Source organism: Myxine glutinosa, chromosome 5 (assembly GCF_964187855.1).
Source record: "Myxine glutinosa chromosome 5, kmMyxGlut1.1, whole genome shotgun sequence".
NCBI lineage: Eukaryota > Metazoa > Chordata > Myxini > Myxiniformes > Myxinidae > Myxine > Myxine glutinosa.
The window spans coordinates 90,267,427-90,283,697 of record NC_136265.1 but is presented as its reverse complement, the minus strand read 5'-3'; the positions used below and the strand labels follow the sequence as shown (position 1 = coordinate 90,283,697).

Sequence of the window (16,271 nt, the reverse complement as noted above, 5' to 3'; positions counted from 1 at the left end):
GGAAGAGCCGGTCGGACTAAGCCCCGACCCAAGGACCTAATAGGCGAAAGCCCTCCCATGAGAGGCGGAGAAATGGGCGGACAAGAAAGGCCTTGAGGCCATTCCCAGAGGGACGTGATTCGACCATGTGATGTGGGTGGGGCGAACGAAGAGGCGAACAACACAATTGGCTCTCAGGAGTGAAGAAGGGGAGTGCACTACGAGCCTCGGATCGGACAAGAAGGTGGGGTCATTTTGGTGTTTTCCGATCGTGTACTTTTTGGTTCGTGCAGGACGCTGGCCATTCTTGTAGTGGTGGGCATTGATTACTTCACAACAGAAAGGACTCGAGGAGCACGAAGTAGAGTCCTTGCATGAGAAGGGAACACAGGTCATGCTCACCTCCCGCCTTGTGACCGAGCGCTTTTTGGCGAGCGGCGTTTTACCTGTCGCGATCTTCCCGCCTGTGGTTTTAAGAATCCCCACTGCCATCCTCCTAAACGGACCATTCACACACCGATAAGTACTGGCCGGCCAAGGGGAACATTTTTTAAAATTATTATTTCATCTTTCCCCTGTGTTCGTAGTTGTGACAGTGTCAGGAGACGTCTCGGTTAGGAAATTAATTTACCTCAGTTTTTTTTTTTGACATTTTCACCCATTGCTTTATTTTCATTAAATTCATTGTTGTTGTATTTTCATTTGTCGTGTTTCTTTGTTCGTGGGTTCAGGAATAAACCCGTGTTTTGGTTCAGCTAATCGTCTCGCAGCCTTCCATCTTGCATGCGCCAGAACCGTCATTTTCGGTCGGACGCCTTGGGAGTAAAAAACTGTTTTGGCTATCCATCACCAGTGATCTTAATTGCCGGTGACGCAACAATATTCTATTTTTTAATTGATATGTTCTCCATTGACCAAAACAGCGAAATACTGGAACGGCACTCAGTAGAGTGCATACCTCCGGCAGGCTGAACAGTTTTCACTTTGTATCCACTGACACGGCCGGATCTGGATTCGGACCTGAATCAAAATCTAATGGGCTTCTTCTTGTCACCTAACCAACCCAACCCCCAAGTTTTGTCCTAACTCCCCACCTTTTAAAATATCATGTTATATATTGCTTTTCACCCAATTTCTCAATGGTGACGAATCACTCAAAAAATTAAATAGTTATTCAAATTTGATTTGTGAAGTACCGCCTATGCCATGAAAATTTTAAATTGAACATTGTTGCGGATCTCAGCGCCGGCCTTTTCCCCTTACCAAGGGGGGATTAGTCCCCTTGTCTTTGACTAGCTGACGGGACCCGGGACCGATGACGTCCTTCCCGGACAGCGCGAAATAGGGTCGGAGGAGTAATCACTAATACCTAATTACTCGCGCTGACCGGAAACGAGGAAATAAGCCCCGCCCGAATCACGGGTGTTGGTGGATACGCCGAGCGGTAGCGAACCCGCTACCCGAGCCGTTAGCAATGACTAAACCCGATCCAAGCGGTACTTAATCGTGCCACGCTTACCCAATGGAGGAAGTCCACCCTCCAGGTCTTTAAAACAGCTGTTCACCACCATCTCTTATCTTCCCCCATCCAAAACCTTGATCTTTTCTACCCCTGCTAATTTTACCCCAATTCCACTTTTTTGAAATACCAACTTCTGTCCTGGAAGTCCTTGGTGTCCTTGTGTTTTATACTTCTCCCACCCCTCCCCCCCCTTCCCATGCCTCCTCCCCCCAAGCCCTCTCTCTCCCACACATCTCCCTGCTCTCAAGTGTTTGTGTGCTTCCCCTTCTCTCCCCATCTTGTCTTCCGCTCCCTCTTTTTATATATTTTGTTTGTCTGGTTGATTTGTTTGTGAAGTAAATGTCAGCTCTTTCACGGGCCTCGATTCAGTATCAAAAAACAAAACAAAAAAAAACCAAAAAAAAAAACCCCACAAACGGTCGGATTTGGAAGAAAGGAAGAACAAGATTGATTTACACTTTCTACAATAATCAGCAGAAGAAAACACAGTGCAGCCTTAATCACAGTCTTAACTTATCCCAAGACAAACGGGCCCGTTCACACTCAGACACACTCACACGGGGTTGCAGATGAACAGGTTGATGGTCCAGGGATGGCGTCCAGGCAGCTCGCTCTCCGGTCCCCAACTCGCACCACAAAGTAGATGAATACAGACGGCAGGAGCTCTCTGCGTGTCGTTTTCGCGCACGGGATAACACGGGGCGAACGGTAGGCTGGGCTTTGGCGGTTACACTCGCGTGGCTGCGTACGTAATAAATGAACAGGCGCTAACAATGCGCTTCTCAATTAAGGGCTCTCCCTCGTGCAAGTCCTTTCATGCGAGTCCTCCGGCAAGGCGCAATTCCTTCCAGATCTGGTAACGAGTTCTTCTCATATGTCCTGCTGGCAAGTCCTTTACAATGCGCGATTCCTTGCAGTCCTGTTCAAGGGCTTTGTGCACTCACTTATATAGCCTTGCCCAGCGAACCTTCCAGCACTTGCTAGATGCCTCTTACCACGCCCTATCACGCCATGACCTCTCAGCCCTGGTTGGCCGGTAGCCCTTACCGTCATCGCCTTCTGACTCGCTGCTTGACGCGGCCACACCTCGACCCTCGTGCTGCTCCCTCTTCTTAGGCCTACCTCATGTTACCCGACTAGTTTCGAGCAAAACCAAGGGCAGCGAACGCTGCTGGCAGCCAAAGCGTAACAAACTTGAGGGATGCCAAATGGGGCGCGGGATCGAGTTTGCCCATGATGTAATTGGAGGGTGGCCGCAAAATGAAAAGGACCTAAGCTCATTTTTTCACACAATGCAGATGTTACAAGGGAAATGGCCTACTCTTACACATACTATGACATAACTAATACTCTAAGTGGGCCTACGTGTTGCTTGTGGACTAACTATGGGGGGCAAACCTTTAACCTTTAATGATGTCATATGTGTACACTCAAAACAGTATCAATATTCACCAAAACCGAATCGATTTGGACTTGTCACACACGCAACCTGTCCACCAAGTTTCATCCAAATCCGTCCATAACTTTTTGAGATATCGTGCGATTATATTGTTTCTGGCCCTTCCTCCCAATGGTAAAATAATCGCTAAAAAATTCGACGAGCCGGATCCGGATCCAGATCTTCAACAAAATCTAATAATTTCGTTCTTGTCACATATGCTACCTCACTGCTAAATTTCGTCCAAATCACAAACAGACAGACAGATGAAAAATCATTCAAAGTGACACTTGGAAAAAGAGAACACAGTAGGAATGGCACTCAGTAAAGCATCCTTTTGACCTCAAAAATAGTTGTTGGCTGAATTCAGTTTGCTGATATGAAAATCCTATTGAAGTCAATCGGATGAAAATTTAGGATTTTAGAAATCTGGCAAGGTTGTTGATCTTTGGCCTTCGTTGACCTTTTGGCCGATGTTGATCTCAAAAATAGTTGGTGGTTGATTTGAATTTGCTGATATGAAAATCAGATTCAAATTTCAAGTCAATTGGATGAAAATTGAGGATTTTAGAAATTTGGAAAAAGTGGGTGGTTGACCTTTGGCCTATGTTGACGTTGTGACCTATGTTTACCTCAAAAATAGTTGTTGGTTGAATTCAGTTAGCTGATATGAAAATCCTATTGAAATTTCAGTGCAATCGTATGAAAATTGAGGATTTTAGGAATTTGAAAAGGTTGTTGACCTTTGCCTTATGTTGACCTTTTGGTGTATGCTGATCTCAAAATTCGTTGGTGGTTGATTTCAGTTAGCAGATACGATAAATCAACATAGGCCAAATTTCTAAAATTGTAAATTTGCATCCGATTAACTTAAAATTTGAAGACAATTTGCATATCAGGTCACATAATTCAACCACTAATTATTCGTGAGGTCAAAAGGATGCTCGACTGAGTGCCATTCTGCTTTGTTCTGTTTTGCCAAGTGTCGCTCTGAGTGCTTTTTCCTTTTTTTTTTTTTAATTGTCCGCACACAATAAATATGATTTTCGCTGCAACCATTGGTCCGATTGACAGGAAATTTTCACCATAGGTGCAACTCTACCTGTGGAATTTATTTAATGATACTTATGACGTCATAGATCATGGTATGGGCACCACCTTGGAAAAAATTGAAAACTTTTCACCCCTACATCTCCGAAAGCCCTGCACAGATAAAATTGAGACATGGCTTATTGTAAATAACTCTGCATGGGGAATAACATATGCTTATGATGTCATAGGTGCTTCCATTATGACGTGATAATTCGACAAGTACAAAACTTCATCCAATCAAGATGAAATTTGTTGAGCATCATCTTGGGATAAATTGGTGTAGAAAAAATATGATGTCATCGGCCATGTGGTTCGGCCGCCATATTTGCTTCAACACAAAAGCCTTAAAAGCCACTAAAACCCGTCCTGGTGACTGTCTGCAATCTCTGATTGCTCTTGCTTTTTTTTTCTTTTTTAAAAAATATCCTGAATCGAGGCTCGTGAAAGAGCTAACATTTATTTCACAAACAAATCAACCAGACAAACAAAATATATAAAAAGGGGGAGCGGAAGACAAGATGGGGAGAGAAGGGGAAGCACACAAACATAACATTTGAGAGCAGGGAGATGTGTGGGGGGGGGGGGGGGGGGAGGAGGCGTGGGAAAGGGGGGGGGGGGTGGGAGAAGTATAAAACACAAGGACACCAAGGACTTCCAGGAAAGAAGTGGTATTTCAAAGAAGTGGATTTGGGATGAAATTAGCGGGGGTAGAAAAGATCAAGGTTTTGGATGGGAGAAGATAAGAGATGGTGGTGAACTGTTTTAAAGACCTGGAGGGTGGAGTGGGATTGAAGAGAGTGAGGGAGTTTGTTCCAGAGGCGGGAGAAAAGAGGAATGAAGGAGTGAAAGTGAGCAGAGAGTCTTGATTTTGGCAGTTTAACCATAAGAGGGTTGCAGGCAGATCTTGTGCGACCTGTAGGAATATTTGGGGGACAGAGCCCAGAGAGAGTTGGGGGGGGGGCACGCCAAGAGAGGAGTCGGTAGAAGACTGAAAGACCACCAACCTGCCTGCGGTGAGTGAGTGAAAGGCCCTTGGAGTTAGCTTCATCGCGGGAGATTCCAATGATTCTGAACGCTTTGGTTTCAACAGCGTGAAGACGAGCTAGGTGTGAGGCAGGAGCACCAGCCCAGAGCAGAGAGCAGTATTCCATTGAGCTGCGGATGAAAGCCTTGTATATGGTGAGGAGCTCAGGTGAGCCAAGGAAGGACTTCGCACGACCGAGGATGCCCAGTCGGCAACTGGCTTCGGAGGCCAGATTTGAAATGTGGTTTTCCCAGGAAAGATCATGGCAGATAGTGAGACCCAAAAGCTTGAGTGACAGAACTTCTTGGAGAGGATTATTCAGAAAGTGGATGGGAGGGTTGTCCAGTCGGTCTTTTCGGAGAGACATCGTAAGAGTGTGAGATTTGTCAGGATTGAAAGGCATGTTCCACTTGTTTGCCCAGTCTGTGATTTTGTCCAGGTCTGCAGAGAGTGAGGAGGCTGCAGACTGCCGATCTGAGGGATGAGGAATGGAGCGGCAGAGAGTGGAGTCATCAGCAAAGAGATAGAGAGGATTTTCGAGAGAGTCAGAGAGATCATTGATGAAGACCAGAAAAAGCACGGGGCCCAGAACATTGCCTTGGGGAACTCCAGCCTGAACAGGAAGAGGAGATGAGAGAAACCCATTCAGGGCCACACGTTGACTATGACTAGAGAGGAAGTCTGCCAGCCATGCGTGGAGATTTCCATGGACATGAAAGGAGGAGAGTTTGGTGAGCAGAGCGGTGTGCCAGACCGTATCGAAGGCACGTTATTGTTATTTGTTATTCTTGTTATTTATTGCTTGTTATTCTTGTATAGGAGCTTATTGGAAGCATTGAAGAACGTTGACCTTTCCACACTAGAGGGAAGGTGTTGGAGACTGCTTATGGTTTAATATTGTTACGGGACCGCGGCGCGGATGTTGTTTGCCGAGCGGATGGCCGCCGCGCCCGAACAGTTACCCCGACTAACCCGATTCCTGAACGTTGGCCGAATCGCGCCACAGATATTCAATGAGGGAAAAGACAAAGGCGACATGGATGTGAAGAAGAGGAAGACAGAAGTAGGGAATACGAATATAATTTATTTCTATTTACAACCAAAAGTAACCAAGGAGAAGGAAGGATAATATTATAAAGACAGAAGGAATCAAGAAGACACAGTGAAAATTGCTAGCTTATCTAAACAGTCTTACTTTACCCAGGGACAGAACAAACGAAGACAGACTCACGTGGTGAATGATGACAGGAATGGAAGGAGGTGGATGGCTGGAGGGAGAGGGTGAAAACTGGAACCGGAGCACGGTCAGGCCGGGAGTGAGCAGCCGCCGCCCCCCTGGTCGATCGGCACGTTTAGCAGCCGCCGTTCCTTCGCAGCCATGGACGAAAACTGCCGTCGAAGCTCAAAGCTGTGGTGGTTGCACTTGTCCTCAGGCTTGGCACTTGGCACTTGTCCTCTCTGCTCCCTCTCTTGCTTCGCCCTGACTCCCTCTTTTTGCTTCTTTCTCCCTCTCTCTCTCTTGCTCTCTTTGCTTCGCTTCGCCCTCTCTCTTAGTCCAACCACTTAAAGGCTTCCGCGCGCGCTCTTTATAGCGCCTCAGGCGATCAAGCCGCTGGTGTCCAGGACACGCCCATCGGTGAGCTCACCTCGGCCCTGGTTGGTCGTGCGGGCTCCCGATCCCGCCCTTAGTGGAGGCGTTGGCAAGGCCACGCCTTGTTCCCGGCGCTGGGCCGACTCCTCCCACCTTCGGCTCCGAGATTACCTCGTGGCTAATGGAGTCTTGGGATGAAACAAACCACCGCTGGAGCAACCCTAACAAACCGCCCAGTGCAGTTGGCAATGGTTGGAAGGGGAATGTGAAGGGAATCTACTCTTATTTCACTTGGTGCAATGGAGTATTTAAATTAATGGAAGACACAGCCTTACACTAATACACATAATAAGGATATAACTACTGAACAGGGATATATGGTGTCCTGCGTGTATGTTTTATGGAATTAACAACGGGAACGCCCTTTGACCTTTATACAACAACAAATGCAGGAAGGAGGGTGACATTTTACAACAATTCATGACACAACAATAAAAAAAACAACATTCTCATATCCACAACAATATATTAAGGGGAGGGGAGATTGTGTTTCATAAATTCAATGGAAATAAAAATCACAAGCGGGTCAAATATACTTGAAATATGTCCTTCAGTCCTGGCAACTCTCTCTCTCTCTCTCTCTCTCTCTCTCCCTCTCCCTCTCCCTCTCCCTCTCCCTCGGCCTCTCTCTGAAAGTACCGCCTGGCAACCTTTTCCCCCTCACATTTTGAATTTTGGGATTTGCCGATTCTTCTTGCCATTTCCTGTGCAAATACGCTCATTGAATAAATAAAGTAACTTCACTTTCCTGCAGTGTTCAAACTATCTAATGATACAAATGCTCTTCCTTTAAAAATTTTAAATCTTTAATACAGGTGACTCAGTGCTATTTGCCAGTGTGATGAACATCTGATTTTCTTAAACGTGGTTTCTTATTTCTGACCTGAAAGTTATTGATTTGGGGAAACTGTCTGCATATCAGCATACCTGTGGCATGGATTACATCTGAGCATAAATACCGTAAAACTTCGTCTTCAATGCACCCCTGTGCATAACGCGCACCCCCAACTTGAACCTTTGTCGTGGTGTAAAAATCTATAGACCGATATATAATACGCACCCCCAATTCAGCATTCAAATGAAAAAAATATCGATGTAAAACATGTTATTACATCTGTCAAAAATGGCGAAGTCCATCTCAACCACGACTGTCGGCCACGATTTTGTAATTGTTGAACAGAGCGACGGCAATGAAAGAATATCACGGCAGGTCAAGGAACTAAATTTATGACTCGTAAATCGTATCAATCATGATGTTCAGTTGTGATTGCGCCAAGTTCACACATTGCAGCACATCGTTATATATAAAACACAGTTTGTGTGTGTGTGTGTGTGTGTGTGTGTGTGTGTGTGTGTGTGTGTGTGTGTGTGTGTGTGTGTGTGTGTGTGTGTGTGTGTGTGTGTGTGTGTGTGATGTTACCGATAGACTCCTAAACGGAGAGGCTCACGTGCTTGATATTTGGCATAGACATGGCCATTGAGCCTGGGAAGAACATGGCCGACCTAAAAAAAATGATTTCATAATATTTTTTTACCATATTTTTACCTCAGCGCATTTCAGCGAGCAATATTTTACACAGAATCTGAGCCGGTGGCAGAGCAGCGTGCTGATTCGCTCAGAGCGATCACGTGATGTTCCAACCTTGCCGCCATAAAGTCACAGTTACGCGTTCGCATGTAATTCAGAGCGAAAAGCAATTGCGTCTTTTCACATTTCAGCGAGGAACATTGCCATTCACACCACATAGGTTCTTTTTTCTTTCATCTCTAGATCCATATTTTTTGCCATAACGTAGCGCATTATGGCTCGCTCGAGCTCGAGTTAGCCAATCACCTGGGAGCATGAGGCCACGTTGGCCACGCCCAAGACATGACGCAGAGTTGCAATATTGGCGAAGACTGACTGTGATAAAGGCAATGGCACCGAAGAAAAGAAATTTGTCGCTTTCAACCTCCCGAGCAAGGAAAATCGCTGATCGGAGACTCCATGAAACCGATGAAGATACTGTTGCGGATATGGGATTTGCATCCATCCATATCTGCTTGTAAATATTCCCCTATTTCCTCAATACTTCCCAACTATCCCCAATCCCCCATTCCCTAGTCCCATTTTCTGTAAACAACACTCTGTAGACCCGACCTCCCCCTATTTCCCCCATTAAATGTCGTGCCCAGGTTCACCGCATCTCATGTAAGACGACTATAGGACATCTTGCTAGTTATTCTTAGTCTATGTCAGTTAAGGATTCGTTTCCATTAATTCTGACCCTTCGTTGCACCAGAATGTGATTGTGTGGCACCGTTAGGAAGTTTAGGACCTCCCAATACCTCCCCGCAGCTCTTCCTCACAGTTCAACAACAACAACAACAAGCGCAGGAAGTGTGCGTCCTCACTCCGGCTTGGTTGGTAGGGGGTGTTGGGAGGGCACCAGGCCTTCCCAACGAGCCGCCATCAAACATGTGCTCGACGGGGTTACCAAATAGGGGCTCGCTGTCAGCTCCTCGTCAAGGGCGGAGCCCGGTAACCCCCGCACCCAATGGAAGCGGCGGACCGGCCCCAGTGGGGCGGAACCAAACAGCCGAGGGCGTGTCACTCCCCGCTGAGCATGCGCAGTGAGGGGGAGGTGAAGTCAGATGCGCGCCGAGCTGAGAGAAAGGAAGACGTCCCCTCCGAGCGCTGTGACACCTCCCCGCATCTTCTGGACCGTGCTTTATCCTGTCCCCGAGCCAAGGTGCACCTTGTGCCATCGAACTACCTGTCCCTTCCTGCCATCAATCCCTGTGTAAGTCTGCCTTGTTCCGTTTGTCTGTGGTCTGTCTGGGATAAGATAAGACGGTAATTAAGTGCCCATCTCTTCTGTGTCTTTACCTCACTGCCTTGTAATCTACCCCTTTTCTCCACCACTGTAATTATACCCTCCTCCGGAGGTCTTGAGAACTGTACCCCTTGCGTCATTTCCTCTTTCCCAGTCGTCGTGTCCTTTCTACCATTGATTTGGCATAGCATGATTTGGCCAACGTCTGGGTGAATCGGGTGAGTTGGGGAAGAATCGGGGAAACTGTTAGGTCGCGGCAATACCACCGCTCGGTAAATAACATCTTTAACCGCGTCCGTAACAATACTTTTCACCATCGACAAGCCAATCAAGAACGTGTCTCTCGATTCAGACAGCAAGAGACAGAAGATGAGAGAACGGCACGTCGAAACGCCAATCAACAACGACTGGCGAGGGCCAGACAGCGAGAGACAGAAGACGACACAAACGGTATTTCAAACTGTATTTCAAACGAACTGTATTTCCCATCTACACTGCCATGTATTCCTATTAACGTTATGTAAAGTACATAAATTGTGTGGATTACATCATTTGTGGATGTGATCAATTGCCAGTAACCATCTATATCCCTCCCCTCCCCTTCTCTCCTCCCACTCCCTCCCCCTCCCCCTTTCCCCCCTACCCCTTCCCCTTCCCCCTCCCCCTCCCCTCCCCCTCCCTTTCCCCCCTCCCCTTCCCCCTCCCGCCTCCCCCTCCCCCTCCCTCTCTCCTCCCCCCCATTCCCCTCCCTTTCCCCCCTACCCCTTCCCCCTCCCCCTCCCTTTCCCCCATACCCCTTCCCCCTCCCCCTCCGTTTCCCCCCTACCCCTCCTCCTTCCCCCTCCCCTTCCCCCCCCACCTCTTCTCCCCTCCGCCCCTCTTCTCCCCTCCCCCCCTCTTCTCCCCTCCCCCCCGTTCCGTTCCCCTCACCTTCCCTCCTCCCCCTCCCTCCCCCTCCCTTTCCCCCTACCCCTCCCTTTCCCCCTCTCCTCCCCCTCCCCTCCCCCTCCCTTTCCCCCGAGTTAAAATAATTTTATTATAAAACCCAAGTGTTCTTTTGCAGCTTCATTCAGTTGTTCATAAGATTTACCAGCGACTTATATTTCCACGAGTTTTCATAGAGCGAGAACATAGAGTGAGCGTCCATCTTGGAGAGGATGGGTGCTCGCTCGCTTCTTGTCCTCAATGCCTTCCGCTGCCACCGCATGCAGTCCATCAAGACAAAGCTCGTCACCGATAAGACAGACCTCACCATCATTCCTGGTGGAACGACAAAGATGCTGCAGCCACTCGACGTTACCGTCAACAAGCCAGTGAAAAAGGTGCTGCGCTGCATTTGGAACACATGGCTGCTTGAAGGCCAGCACACCTTCACCACTGGTGAGCGCATGCGCACACCGACGCTCCAAGACGTCACAGTATGTATCGTCAAAGTCTGCAACGAGCTTGATCCTGCCATCATCCAGAAGGGCTTCATCAAGTGCTCCATTTCGAACGCAATGGACGGTAGCCAAGAATATGCTCTCTGGACAGATGGCGACACCAACACACCAGACGGCTACGAATCCGACTGCGATGAAAATGATGTTCACGACCTGGACAATGGCATAGAACATATAAATCTGGAGGAGCTTCTTCATCTCTTCATTGAGATGGACGAGTCGTATACTGAATACTTCACTTAATGATTGTGAACTTCCAGATTATATTGTTGCGGTTTTGTAAATAAAGGATCCCCCCTCACCCCCCCATAGTTAGTTACACCACAACATGTAGCCTCGTAAAGTTAGTTATTTCTTATTAAATGTGAAGTATAGTCTCCTTCCCGGTGTTAGTATGTGTTGAGGCAGGCAGGATAATGGTAGGCCTCATTGCAACCGAAAGTGCCTCGCCATGGGCCTAGGCCAGGCCTTGCAGGCCCGAAGGAGGAGCTAAAGGGCGTGGCCAATGAGCAGCCAATCGGAGCTGAAGGGAGTGGTCGAGGGTGACCAATAAGGGGCTGTCACGACACGTGACCCCAGGCGGCCAATGGAGGCCCGTGGAACATTTGAGTGGGGTTTCGAGGGGGCTATAAAACCTGGCCCGGACTCCCCGCTCTCTCTCTTGCAGGCGCTCCGATCTCTGAGACTCTCTGCCTCGCTCTCTCTGCCTCGCTGACCCTGATATACTGAGCTTCTTCTTGCCGGGTTCCTGCGAGCCTCTCCCTCTGACGCGAGCTTTTGCCAGAACGCTATACTCTCCCTCGCTCTTCTAGGCTCCTGCATATAGACTCTCTGACTCGCGCCAGGCTCCTGAATATAGATGCTCTCTGACTCGCGCCAGGCTCCTGCTTATAGACTCTCTCTGACTTGCGCCAGGCTCCTGCATATAGACTCTCTGACTCGTGCCAGGCTCCTGCATATAGACTCTCTGGCAGGCTGACGTTCTCTTGCAGATGCTGGCTGACTCTCTCTCTGCCTCGCTCTCTCTGCCTCGCTGACCCTGAGATAGTGAGATACGCTCCTCGGATTCCTGCTACCTGCACGTCCTTGATCAACGCCCCTGCTGCGAACATCTCCGGCTGTGGTGTCCTGGGTTGGAGTGATCCTTGGGGGGTTTCCGTCCAACGAGCCCGTCCAGGCAAACTGCACGAAGCGGCCGCGCTTTGTGCGCATTACCCTCTTCCTTCCCCTCCCCAAACGAATCTGAGGGCCCTTGTCTGGTCACCTAGGTAAGGCCGCTAAGATTCTCCGCTTTGTTCCTCCTCTGTGAATACTGTACATTGTGAATAAATCCTGTGGTTTGGTTTCCAACCTGGCCGTCATCGTCCTTTCCACATTGACCTAGCATCGCCCCGAATTAAAACCGCTCGATCGGGTTCGATATTGTTAATGGCACGAGTTACGCGACGCACAATCGCTCGGGCGTCCAGTATCAGCGTGACTCATGCAGGGTTCAGTCACCGTTCTCACAGCTGCGTGTGTCGAAGGTACTTGGGTTGTGACCGGTAACCCTTCCGCGCGTAGCTGCGGGCTCGGCGGCTGGAATTGCTTAGCAATCCGTCCACCACAAGGGTAGTGTGGTTGGCGGCCTCATGGACTCGGAGTTCGAGGGGGAGCAGGGCTTAACCGCCCCCTTAGTACGTCGACGAACCCGAGATCCGCAACAATATATTCTATATAAAACATTTCGCTATTCTTTGTTGTTCTTTGAGTATTGCCACATCTGTTTTAGAAGACGTCCTCGCCGATCGTTTCAATCTGAAAAAAACTTACCAATGTATAGTACGCACCTCTAACTTTAAAAAGATTTTTGGGTAAAAAAAAAAATTGCGCGTTATAGTCGAGGTTTTATGGTACTCCTTAATACACATCCCTTGTGCTTGTATGTAAGGCCTTCTCACCATTGAATGTCTTCCACCTAAAATTGCTGAACAGGCCCAGATTTTACATAACTATCTAAACTTTTGAATGTTTTATATGTGGCCAAATATGTGGTTTTAAATGTGGAGCTCGTATACTTGTTGCATCTCCAAAGGTTCACGCACCAATGCACCATGTACACTCAAGTTGGCTGTGAGAAGGATTCCTGTCATGTGCAGCCGGAATCGGAACAGCAGACTGTGCTGGTGTGTGGAATGAAGGTTGAGGAGACGGAAGGATTTCCTGAGATTCTACAGATAAAAATAGAGGATGTGAATTCCTTTGATCTGCAGGAGGAGGAAAGTGATCAGCCGAATGGTGAGTTGTGTGATTGACATCACTTCTGATGACATCTGTGTTTGTTTAGTGCGCTATTTTTTGTATACTTGGTAGAGGCTCCTGAAAGACCTGGAGCAGAATGGAAGGGAATAAAATGGAAAGAGGAAACAACAACAACAGCAGAGTACAAGTGAGATGAAGGGGTGGGGAGAGAAGGACACATGGGGGTGAACAAGCGGCACAGAAGTTGAAGGAAACACAGGAAGAAGAGGAAGGGGAAAGTGCGGATGATGAAACCAATCAACGAAGAAACGAAAAGAGGTGAAGTGAGGTGAGATAGAGTGAGGTGAAAGAGGAAGAGAAAAGTTGTGAAAGAGGAAGAGGTGAAAAGAGGTCAGCTGAAAAGAGGTGAGGTGAGATGTTTGGGGAGATAATAATGACCTGGAAAAAGGGAATGCTTTGCAATGGGGTCACTTTGAGGTGAATAAGATCATGATTGGATGGAGGGTGATCTGAGATTGTGATGAACAGCTTTCTTGAAGACTGTGGGATGGTGGGTTGGTGCAAACATTGATGAATTCAATACATGTGATAAACAGGGATGGCAATTTATTATACATGTGTCGAGATTTGAACTCAGACAAGGTATCTCAAAGACGTGTGTGCATAACTCTAAGGTATCTTGCCAGTCCAGTCCTTCAATACAATTCGTCATCAACACGTGATTTTTCCAAGCCACTCCTGAGCTTTGCTCCACTTTCTCACTCTTTTGATCCTTTCTCTTATGATATGTTGACTCTCCTTATCTCTCCTTATCATATGTGTACTCTGATATTGACACTCTCCTTATCATATGTTCACACGTCATGGCTTTGGCCTATTCATTCCATTCTCTGCATTTGTCAACATGTTAACCTGCCACACTCTGCATTTTGTTTTCCATGAGGATTCTTTCGAGACAAAAAAATCAACCAGTCACATGTTGGATCACAATTGTTTGTAATTTGAGAATAAACGCAGTTTAGTGGATAAAACCTTCTCTATTTTCCCTTTTCTCCATTTTTCTCACCTTCTCTGTTTTGATGGTTGTGATGTTGGGTGGTGGTGAAATTCCACTGAAGATGTGGTCAGGTCGGAAGCATCTCATAACATCGAGGCAGTTTATACGGAATGTAATGCTTTGATATCATAATGTTTTCACATGACGCCCCTCCTGAGGGAAATGTTTTATTTTCTCTCTTCAAGAAAGATTTAACGCAAATTTTTTTTTTAATGATTTCTATTGATTTTCATGCAATATTTATAAATCTATTTTAAGTGTATGAAAACAGCGATGCAAGTGACACAAAACTGCCTGCATTTGATAAAAGTTACTTTTTCCAGATTTATTTGTGAAAGCGGAAGTGAAAACTGAGCACGACATTGATGCTCACCTGGATCGACCCGAACCAAATGATGGTAAAGCTCCTTTCCTCAAGAACCATCCCCATGAAGGTTTCTGTCAATGAATGTCTATACATTTTAATTTGAGCAGTTTGATGATGAACTCTGGTGTTAAGAAAAAATACACGATGTTATGATTTAATTGCTTTAAGAAATAACCACGATGGTAAATCAATTTCTCAAACAATCAATTAATTTATCCACTTCATTATTATATAAAATATTTTAACCAACAATAATATACCTTGTTGTACCTTATTATCCTCTATTTGTGCAATCATCAATTCTGAGGTTTTAATTTGACACCTGTTGTAGATCCCAATGGCCTTTGTCCAAGGCGGGGGTTTATTGATTGGGTCTCGTCCGTCCGTCTGCAACCATATCTCGGAGTTTTATGGACCGATTTTGTTCATACTTGGCACAAAGACAACACATCATGGTGTTCTTATGCATGATGGAAATGTTTTACTTTCTCTCTTCAATGGAGATATTAATGTTTTGATTCATTTTGATTCATATTGTTTTGATTGTTTTGATTGATATTGATGATTTTAATTTTTTTGTCATGATTACTCTGCCACCAAAGCTAAGGTGGATGGAGGTTATGTTTTCACCCCTGTCTGTTTGTGACTTGCAAGATCGAAGATCTTAAAAGTATATTGGTCGGTTGCATTTGTTATTCTGTCTGTTTGTTACTTGGCCAAAAAAAACATTTTTTTGCAAGTATGTTGCTCACTCTGGTGTGTGTGTTTGTGTTTGTTTGTGTGTTTGTCTGCCCGCTCACTTATACTTGCCTGCAGCTCTCAATTTTAGACCGATCTTCACGAATCTTCACCAAATGGTAGAGTTCGTGATCCGACAAAATGCTATATATGTTTGAAGGCAAAAGGTCAAAAGGTCAACATAGGCCAAAGGTCAACCACTTTTTTTCAAATTTCTAAGATCCTCAATTTTAATCCGATTGACTTGAAATTTGAATAGGATTTACATATCGGCTCACCAACTAATTTTCAACCCACAACTATTTTTGAGATCAGCATAGACCAAAAGGTCAACATAGGCCAAAGGTCAACAACAATTTCAAATTTCTAAAATCCTCAATTTTCATCCGATTGACTTGGAATTTGAATGTGATTTTCATATCGGCTAACTGAATTCAACCACCAACAATTTTTTAGATTGGTGTAGGCCAAAAGGTCAACATCGGCCAAAGGTCAACCACTTTTTTTTCAAATTTCTAAAATCCTCAATTTTAATCCGATTGACTTGAAATTTGAATAGGATTTTCATTTCAGCGAACAGAATTCAACCTCCAACTATTTTTGAGATCAGCATCGGCCAAAAGGTCAAGATAGGCCAAAGCTCAACAACAATTTTGAATTTTAAAAATTCTCAATTTTTATCTGATTGACTTGAAATCTGAATATGATTTGCATGTCAGTTTACTGAAACCAACCTCCAACTATTTTTGGGGTCAACATAGACCAAAAGGTCAACATAGGCTAAATTTCTAAAATTGCCAATTTTCATCAGTTTAACTTAAACTTTAATAATAATAATAATAATACATTTATTTGAAGGCGATTTGCCCATCAGGTCACTGAATTCAACCACGAATTATTTTTG

The 16,271-nt window shown here is 46.0% G+C and overlaps 1 protein-coding gene across 1 annotated transcript in view; it reads left to right on the top strand.

The window, feature by feature from the left end:
* Positions 1 to 16,271, top strand: part of LOC137428466 (uncharacterized) — a 169,233-nt gene that overhangs the window by 132,085 nt on the left and 20,877 nt on the right. The window contains exons 9-10 of the mRNA XM_078777381.1: positions 10,734 to 11,185; positions 13,039 to 13,241. Of these exons, the coding sequence (XP_078633507.1) occupies positions 10,734 to 11,185; positions 13,039 to 13,241 (655 nt within the window). The remainder of the gene's footprint in view (positions 1 to 10,733; positions 11,186 to 13,038; positions 13,242 to 16,271) is intronic.